This window comes from Orcinus orca, chromosome 3 (assembly GCF_937001465.1).
Source record: "Orcinus orca chromosome 3, mOrcOrc1.1, whole genome shotgun sequence".
Lineage (NCBI taxonomy): Eukaryota > Metazoa > Chordata > Mammalia > Artiodactyla > Delphinidae > Orcinus > Orcinus orca.
In genome coordinates, this window is record NC_064561.1 from 8,315,002 (window position 1) to 8,325,263 (window position 10,262).

The window sequence follows — 10,262 nt, forward strand, 5'->3', positions numbered from 1 at the left end:
TCACAAGACTGCAAGCTGCAGCTCTTGGACCCCCTCAAGTTCAGCCTGCTTCCTGCTGCTCTATAAAGCCCCAAATGCAAGGGTTAAACTGCCCTCCCCGCCCACTTGAGAGATCCACTCCCACCCTGAGGACAGGCACCGTTCCCTCAGGCCCAGTTCCCTCACAACCGGCATTGTCCCCAGCCAGTGCTCCCTGGTCCTTTTAAAGAGGGGAAAAAAAAGAATTCAGAAGGCCCTGGGAGACGGCACAAACCCTGCAGTCTCCCGGGCTGCCTGAATGGCCCATGACTTCTGCTTACATAAGAGCCTGGTTCGGGCAGGGACAGGGCTGTGCCAGCCTGCCAATCCCCACGAGCTACTGAGAGGCCCTTTATCCCCCAGATGGCTGGGAGACGCTCGTGGCCCATCTCTAAGTAACCGTGGGACTGGGTGTGCGGGGTGGGGTGGGGGGGTGAGCCCCAAACACCACCCACAGCGCCCTTGTCTGTAATGAGAACTCTCCCTCATGTTTACATAACACACACCATAGTGGGAGGCCCCCCCCCCAAGGACTTAGCAATAAACTGCCCTCTGAAAGTTAAACTTTTAGGTAAAATCAACAGGAAAAAGAAACTTCCATCACCGTTGGGACAAAGTCCACAGGTGTCTGGGTGTCTACAAAGGCTTGCCTGGCCAGCCTCATCTCTAGACGTGGGACAACCACGGAGTCTGGCCTCCAGGCCTCTGCACAAGCTGTTCTCATCCCTTCCCAGAAGACCTCCTCTTTCAGGCCTCAGCTTAGATGAAGACACCCTGAGGGGAGAGGCTGTGGTTCGTTCAGCCCAGTATTCCTGGCGTATGACAGGTATAGAGGGAAAAAAAAAAAAAAAAAATATATATATATATATATATATATATATATATATATATATATGTTGGAAGGAATGAACTAATAAATAGACGATGGACCGGAAAACAGGTAAGCAGAGTCCACCACGGAAGAGTGTCCAGACCAGCAGAACCTGCCAGCGACCTGTGCAACAATGACGGGCAGGCCCACGTGCAGTCTTGGAGGCTCCCGTCTCAGCATGCCCAGGTTCCAGAAGGAGGGGGACAACAGGGAACAAGACACTTGTGGCCAGGGTGGACCCAGGGCTTACGACCACCCCGTAAAGCCAACTTCCCTAGGTTGGGACCACTAAGGACAGGTCGCATGGGGCCACCTGAGCCCAACACATGCAACACTGGACTCACCCAGGTCCCTGCAGCAGGCCCCCACTCACCCTTCTACTACTCCCTGTGAGCCTGACCGCAGGGAGAAGACGCATTCATCTACCCATTCGGAAGCTGCAGGAACAAGACACCAAGAGCCCCTGCCCTCAGGGAGCTCAGAACCTGTCGGGGTAGAAAGACCATCAAGTTCCCAAATGAAAACACAACCACAGCCCAAGGAGGGCCAGAGGAGAGGAACAGAGTGCAGGGGTCACACTCCAGACAGGATGGTCAGGGAAGGCCTCTCTGAAAGACGCTGAAGCTGGGCTCTCAATAACAAGAAGGGAGCAGGGACGTCCCTTGTGGTCCAGTGGTTGAGAATCCGCCTTCCAATGCAGGGGCCGCGGGTTCGATCCTTGGTCAGGGAACTAAGATCCCGCATGCCACGGGGCAACTAAGCCTGCACGCCGCAACTACTGAGCCCGCACACTCTGGAGCCCATGTGCCACAACTAGAGAGAAGCGCACTCACTGCAATGAAGAGCCCGCGCACCACAATGAAAGATCCCACGTGCCACAAATAAGACCCAGTGCAGCCAAAAATAATAAATAAATAAATATATTTTTTTAAAAAGACAAAAAAACAAGAAGGGAGCAGGCATGGGAAAAAACAGAGGGAAGATCATTTCTGGCTGAGGGAAGAGCCTATGCACAGGGCAGGGATGTGGATGTAGATGTTTGAGACAAAAGCAGTACACCAATGAGTGAGCAGAGCAGGGGGTAGAGGAGGACCAGAAGACTCTGAGGGGAGTGTTTTCAGGCGGGGAGTGCTAAGATCCTCCGCGCTACACGGGAGAGACCCTCTGGCTGCTGCTGGGTGGGGAACACAGCCAGGAGGGGCAAGAACAGAAGTGGTGCACTTGTGAGTACGAAGGCTGTGACAGGCATCAGAAGGCCAGGCCCACTGTGAGCACCTGCCTCTTGGAATGGTTCTTTGTCACAAAAGTTAAAAAGTGGGTTCTGGGGAGTTCCCTGGTGGCCTAGTGATTAGGATTCGGCACTCTCACTGCGGAGGCCCGGGTTCAATCTCTGGTTGAGGAACCATCCCGCACGCTGCGCAGCACAGCCAAAATACAGAAAAGAAAAAGGTGGGTTCTGACTGGGCTTTGACCTCACTGAGGGTCGTCCCATAGAGGAGGACGGAGCAGATCATCCCAAAATGTGACTTTAGTGTACGTGATGTTATATCAGAAAGGATCTTTGGCATCTGGGCTTCTTCCTCCATCTTCTGGGCATACTGTTTAGCAAGAATCCAGCTCCATGGGCCTTGTTCACTGACAAGTCATGATGCGTTCAAAACAGGCCACATGCAGGGCTTCCCTGGTGGCTCAGGGGTTAAGAATCCACCTGCCAATGCACAGGACACGGGTTTGAGCCCTGGTCCAAGAAGATCCCACATGCCGCGGAGCAAATAAGCCCATGCACCACAACTACTGAGCCTATGCTCTAGAGCCCGCGAGCTACAACTACTGAGCCTGTGCTCCACAACTACCGAAGCCCATGCGCCTAGAGCCCGTGCTCTGCATCAAGAGAAGCCACCACAATGAGAAGCCCGCACACCGCAACAAAGAGTAGCCCCAATTAGAGGAAGCCCGCACGCAGCAATGAAGACCCAACGCAGCTAAAAATAAAATAAATTAATTAATTTAAAAAATTTTAAATAAAAAAGGACACATGCAGAAAGCATTTCAGGTGGCATCACTGATGCAGATCTGTCTTTATCCACCTAACCATTTATCCTTATCCGCCTAATGATTTATCCCTTGACTATGGGCCAGGAAGCGTGCTGGGCACTTCACTCTCCTCAGTGGCCCTCCGAGACAGGTGTCTTTATCCTGGCTTCATGGATGAGAAAACTGAACTGTCCCGAGACAGTTAAGAAACCGTCCCGAGAGCAGACCCAGTGGTTTGCAAAGGCCACGGCCACTCGGCCACACATCATTCCTTCCTCAGGGCATGAATGCCTGGGCCAAACCACAGTGAAGCCCACTTTGAATCTAGTAGAACCCAGGCTCTGCCGCTCACTAGCTGTGTGACCTGGGGTACATCTCTTCGCTCCTCTGGGCCCTGGTTTCCCCATCTGTCAAATAGGGATAAGAGGACTTTCCCTGGTGGTGCAGTGGTTAAGAATCCGCCTGCCAATGCAGGGGACACCAGTTCGATCCCTGGTCTGGGAAGATCCCACATACCAGGGAGCAACTAAGCCTGTGCGCCACAACTACTGAAGCCTGCGCTCTAGAGCCTGCGAGCCACGACTACTGAGCCCGCGTGCCTAGAGCCTGTGCCCCGCAACAAGAGAAGCCACCGCAATGAGAAGCCTGCGCGCCGAAACGAAGAGCAGCCCCCGCTCGCCGCAACTAGAGAAAGCCCACGTGCAGCAAGAAGACCCAATGCAGCCAAAAATAAATTTAAAATTAAAAAAAAAAAGGGATAAGAATAGTACCAACTTCATACGTTTACTGTGAGGGGTAAATGAGTTAATTGATAAAAAGCACTTAGAGTGAGCACTGTATCAGTAGTGACTTTCATCATGATGCTCTGGCTGTGCCCAGGTTATTAAAACATCCTCAGCTGCCACTGTCGATATCAGCAAGAGGGTGTTAAGACCTCACCTGAACTTGACCAACCAGCCCAAGGTCTCGGGCTTTTCTCATCCTCATCCAGCCAAGACTGTCAGTGAAAGTACAGGGTTTCCCAAACAAACTCAACTGCGTTAACAAGACAGGTACTCTTTGGGGAGCACAGTCCCCACCCCTCCACGCAGGGCTGTCAACCCTCCACCTTTTTCACTCCGCAGGAACCAGTTATTCAAGAGGCTCCGCTAGGCTCAGGGTTCCCCATCTGCACCCCAGTGCCCCACCAGTGGGCTCTAACAGCTGCCCTGCCCTGCACCTGCCCAGCCACACCCAGCACTCAGCTTCTCCCGCCCACCTCCTCCACCCAGGCCCCGCCACTGGAGTCAGGCAAACTGGAGGCCAAGGCCCAGCTCCACTGCTTCCTGGCTCTGTGACCTTGAGCAACTTAACCGACTTCTCTGAGCCTCAGTTTCCTTACCTGTAAAGTAGAAGTTAACACTGGTGCCCACCGGATCAGGTGTTCACAGGACTCAATAAACTCTGGTCGCTGTTATTACCAGCACTGCCAGCATCACCAGCAATGCCGCGGCTCTGGCTCTTCTACGGATGAGGAATCAGACAGAACTGGGTCTGGATCCTGTCTCCACTACGCTGTAATCTTGGACAAGTTCCTTCACCATTCTGAGCCTCTGGTTCTTTATCCACAAAACGAAGAGACAAGGCGTACCCACCTCTCAGGGTTTTTGGAAGGACATGAGAAGTGTGCCCTGTCGCTGATATTATTATCCAGCAACAAAAAGTAACCCAGAAAGAGGGGGATCATAACTGGGCTCCCATCCTGCCTGCAAACGCAAAATCAATCCCAAAAGCGTTTTCTGAAGGCCTGTTGGATGCAGCCTGCATAAAGGTGTGAGTGAGAGATCAAGCAAGTCCCATCTCAGAGCACAACACTTTCCTGCAAACAGGCACCAATTTAAGTGCAAAAGTCAGAGACCAGCATATTAAAACAGCGCTTGATGGCCAAAAGAACCCACATTATCCCTCACCTTCTACTTCAGAAGGACACAAGAATTCAGAAGAAAAAAGTATAGGAAACAACAGACACTTAGGATGCCACCTCCCAGGTTAAACAGATATTTATATTTTACTCTATTTACATCAGATTCCCTTAAAAAAAAAAAAAAAAAAGCTGAAACCTTCCCTATGCCTTTTCCTCCCCCTCCATCTCTACCCAAGCAACGGTTCCTCTAACTACTGTGTAATTCCCATACATTTCTCATCTCATATTACAATTTATCCTTTAATTAGGTGTATGTCCATAAACAACACACATAAGTCTCATTTGGCATGTTTTTTAAATTTATAAAATCTTCTGCTATTTGCTTTTCTTCCACTCTACAGGATGTTCAGAGATTTATTAAAGGACCAGGAAATCAAACTAGATTGTTTTTCATATAATGGAATCGTGCACAACAGTTAAAATAAATGAACCAGAGCTACATGTAGCACCTCTCCTTTTATGCATACACCTTGAGGATATATTTCCAGCAATTTCATAATGTTCTTTATTGCTGGCCTTTGCTGTCACAATTAAACAGATTTTGCTCCAAGGAGCTCAGAGAGATTAAGTAACCTGTGCTGGGTCACAATTATTTAGTGAGTGGCAGCGCCAGGCCTGTCCAAAGCCCATGCACCTATGGCACCATTACACATGAGTCTACGTTCTCCTTAATCTTCACCTTCCACCCAGTTTTCCGGCTCTAAACAACTGCCTCTTGACCAGAACTCTTGCTTCCAGAACTTTCGCGTACTTACTCCTGTGGAGAAAACTAAAGCAAGAACCGTATTGGTCGAGGATTATTCACAAGATGAGAACCAATAGAGCTACCCTTTTTTGGGGGGGGAGGGGGTGGAAGATCCTAAATGGGGCAGTGGGGACCCCGCGAGGATGAGGCTGCCTTGCCTCCGGGAACCCAGCTGTGGGAACTGGGCAGTGACCTGGGCCCAAGAAGGCTGAGAGGGACTGATCATTCCAGGAATTAACAGACTCACAAGATATAGCAACTATTTTTGAGCTGCCACTGGGATCATCACTTTGACCTCTCATCTGCAATGGCAAAACAAAATTAAAAAAAAAAAAAATCCTATAGCCTCGGATAAGCAGTTCCCTTATCGACGTTGCTCTGATCCCAAGACAATCCCAAGGCCTGCTCTGCCTTCCGAGGAACTGCTTCAGCCAAAGCCCGAGAGTCACCTGTTCTACCTGCTTTGTCTCAGTTAGGCCACTGAAGGGACACATCGTCCTCTCAAGACCATAGAAGGGAGAATGGCAGTGTCGGCAAACTGTCATCACAGCAGCAGCAAATCTCCCCGCCAGCTGGAACCCTACCTGCCAAAAACATCAGATATCAACCCTCACTAACTCACTGTGTCACTGAGCAAGTCCTGCACCTTTCTGAGCAGCATCTCTATCGCTTGTAAATTACATGTCATAATCTCCAAGGTCTCTCTCAGAGTCAAAAAGGTCTTTCTGGTGGGTGTTAATCACTCAGTGGATAGGGGGTCGCTTGGGGGTGGAAGGATGGACTTAGTCCCCAACAGAAATACATTCTTTGCTATGGATAACTGACACCTTTTCTCAAACTGTTAAATGTGAGGGAAAGAATCTCTGCTATTTTTATTAGTCTGCAACAAACATCCAGCGCTGATCGGCCTTAACACAACATTGTAAAACAACTATACCCCAATAATAATTTTTAAAAAAAAAAGCGGATCGGCGTGCTGTGCAAACTGGGCTGGGAGACAACTGCTCCTCCTGTACGGAAACTCTGTAGCTATGACCTCAGTGCTTACTGGGCAAATGTTAGCAGAGAATGATAACAGAGAACACAGCAAATTAACAATTTTATTTTCTTTCTCCAAGGTCACTTTGAACAGTGGGTTTGAAGCCCCTCCCTCCTTCTGGGAGGGAAAGGGTTTGAGTAAAGTAGAGCATGTCCTCCAGTCCAAGCCATGGGCCTCAGGCTGTGCCCAGCTTCCCGGAACAAAAATGCCCACCCCAAGGGTCCTCTGGGGCCTACTTTATCTGCCTGCCAACTAGCAAAACTAACTCCATTTTGTAAAAGACCACACGTATCTTCCATCGTGCATCTTTCAAAGTGAATGTGGCTTTTTCTCCAGGGTTGCACAGAGGTTTTGAGAGGGAAAACTGTATTAGGAGAACTTTATTAGAAGAACTTCAATCTATAATCATAAAGTTGAATGAAGCATGAGATTATTGAATCCTACCTCCTCATCTCTGAGCCATGTCAAAAATGACTAAGGACTTCTGGGTTAAAGGTTTCAAAATATTCTGGGTAAATTACCGCCAAAAGTAATAATAGTAGTAGTAGTAGTAGTAGTAGTAGTAAAGGGGGTGGGCAGAAACAGTGGTATTCCACTGGTGAATAAAAACAAGAAATCTCTCCTTGTACTTACATGAGCCACCTAACATGATCAAATTCACAGAGGCAGAAAGTAGAATGACAGTTGCCAGAGGCTGGGCAGAGAAGAGAAAGGGGGTTAGTGTTTAACGAGTACAGAGTTTGTTATGCAAGATGAAAAGAACAGAGTTCTGGAGATGGATGGTGGTGATGGCTGCACAACAATGTGAATGTACTTAATGCCACTGAACTGTACTTTTAAAAATGGTTAAGGTAGGGCTTCCCTGGTAGCGCAGTGGTTGAGAGTCCGGCTGCTGATGCAGGGGACACGAGTTCGTGCCCCGGTTTGGGAAGATCCCACATGCCGCGGAGCGGCTGGGCCCGTGAGCCATGGCCGCTGAGCCTGCGCGTCCGAAGCCTGTGCTCCGCAATGGGAGAGGCCACAACAGTGAGAGGCCCGCGTACAGCAAAAAAAAAAAAAAAAAAAAAAAATGGTTAAGGTAAATTTTATGTGTATTTTACCACAATTTCTTTAATTGGGGAAGGGAAAAAAAACAACCAAGAAACCTCTCAACCTGCTCATTTTCATTTGGGGACCAGCATGGCATAGTGGTTAGCAACTGAGACTCTGGAGTCCTGAGTTTCTCTCTCTGTTCTGCATTTACTAGCTCAGGACCTTTGAGCAAGTCATCTGACATCTCTGAGACTGTTTCTCCATCTACAAAAACAAGAATAATTAATAGTCTCCTACCTCACAGGGGTGTGAAGATAAGAAAACAAGGTAACAGAATCTCACGAGCACAAAAGTAAGCACTCTTCAAATTATCCTTATTAATTTAATAATAAATTAGTTTATTATTTAATGTTACTTATAAGGCAGCAATAATTAAATTATTAACATTATATTATCAGCTAGGTCGGTAAGTGCATCAGAACACTTCGTTTTAAGGGAAAGAGGCCCGAGTTAGGAGTCAGAAGACCTAGACTTCAAGACTGGTTATGGGTGTGAGATTTCTCCTCGGTGACACGCAGGGGTTGACTGAGATGATCTCTTATATTAACAGAAAACAAAGATCAGCTTTGCTGGTCGGCGGGAGCCAGCACTGGAGCTACACCTTCACCGCCTAAGCCGCTCAGAGAGACGTCCCGGGCGAGGAAGGGATCCAAAGATCAAGCCTCTCTGGGCTGATTGCAAAGCCCCTTCCAAAGCCCGAAGCAGAGGCAGGGTGCAAGGTTTGTGCAAGACACCCTCAGACTGCAAGCAAGGGTTTCACACCCTCGCTCCTCCCCTGCCAAAGTCTGCAACTCATCCCGCGGGGGGAGCTACAAGGAACCTGTAAGCTTCCCAGGTCCTGCAGAGACCCCAAGAAAAGGCAACCCCAAAACAGCCTGGGTTGCAGAATTAGAAGTACCTCCCCCGCATATGCGCACTGCGATTTACGAGTGGCCCCGGGGCACAACGCGCGCCTACTGCGCCTGCGCCTTCCGGCTCGGCACAGGGAGAGAAAGGGGGGGGTGTTCCCGTTGTCTCACGAAGAAAAAAATGGGTCTGCGGCGGTCGCTCGGCCCCCGTTTCTTCGTTTCTTACCTCAGAGTGCTTCATGGCTCCCTCACACGGCGGCTACTGCTCCTGCTGCTGCAGCTACCTGCGCGCAACACTGCAAGGGATACCTCACACGCTCACGACCTCCCCGCGAGACTAACCGCGGCTCCGCGTCCGCCCCGCTCCTCCCTGCCGCGCGCGCCCCTCCAGCCAATCAGCGCACGGGGCGCCCACTTCGCCCTCGCCCAGCAGGGCAGGTCCGAACGAGAAATAGCCGCTCTCGCCACGGGGCTAGCCAATCAGCTTGCAAGACCCACCGAGGGGGCGGAGCGCGGGCAAGAGGGAGGGGAGTCGGTAGAAAGAAGGGGCTTGGCTACCCACCAATCAAAGGGGGCCTCGGCGCCGCGAGCCCCCCAGCCCCGCCCCTTGGTGGCGTCGCTGTGGAAACCAAGGGAAGCGAAGGTTACTGCAAGGCGTGGGGGAGGGAGCTAGCAGTTGAGTGACGTAGAAGGCAGCGTTCGCGTGGTGGGCAGCTCGACTGGATGAATTCCGAGGTGGGCGGCCCCCGGGGGATACCGGGGAGCAACGGGAGAGGTATGGGGGTTGGAGGCATGGGCTGGGGCACCTGGATGGAGAGGCCTTTCTGGCTAGGGGACCCGTATCTGTCATGAATGGGAGGAAAGGAAAGGGGAAATGGGTGGTGAAAAGCCTTCTGGAACCGCCCCCAACCTGTAACCATTCTGGGGCTGTCTTCACTCCCTTTTCAATGCAAGCCCCCGCCCCACCTTCCTCGACTCGAGGGGCACGGAGGCCACATTTGTCTCTACCTGCACGGGCCAGTATGGTCACCGCTGGCCACATGTGTCTAGTGAGCCCTTGAAATGTGGCTAGTCAAAACTGAGATGTGCTGTAAACATAAAACACAAACCGATTTCAAAGACTTAGTACGAAAAGGAAAATGTAAAAAAAAAAACAAAAAACCTCATTAATCACCTTTTATGTTGATTACACGTTGAAATGATGTTATTTTGGATATATTGGATTAAAATACATTATTAAAATTAAACTCCCCTGTTTCTTTTTACTTCTTTAATGTGCCTGTTGGAACATTTAAAATCAAACACAGCTTGCATGTGGCTGGCGGTTGTGCCTCTCACACTAGCTCTACTGGACAGTGCTGGTTTGGGGTCATGCCATGCTTTTGCTCCATTGATTGTCATGAGCAGGCTGGGAGGCTGGTTTCCACCACACACACACACACACATACTCATGCACACTTAAGACAGGACCTGGCACACTCCCTCACCTTATCTACTTTCTCCTGATTCCAGACCCTGCCCCTGAGCCTTCATCAACTGTTGAACCCTTCAGAATTCAGAGGCCTGGCATCAGGGACATGGTGAGAAGTCCTCAAAGATAGATCTCTGATTCACAGGAGAGCAGGGCAGGGAGAAGGTGAGTCAATGCTCGC

The 10,262-nt window shown here is 50.1% G+C and overlaps 1 protein-coding gene across 1 annotated transcript in view; it reads right to left on the reverse strand.

Moving 5' to 3' along the window:
* Window positions 1–8,994, reverse strand: part of TECR (trans-2,3-enoyl-CoA reductase) — a 28,122-nt gene extending 19,128 nt beyond the window's left edge. The window contains exon 1 of the mRNA XM_004277412.3: window positions 8,837–8,994. Coding sequence (XP_004277460.1) covers window positions 8,837–8,851 — 15 coding nt within the window. The 5' untranslated portion in view covers window positions 8,852–8,994. The remainder of the gene's footprint in view (window positions 1–8,836) is intronic.
* Between the last annotated feature and the right edge of the window lie 1,268 nt (window positions 8,995–10,262).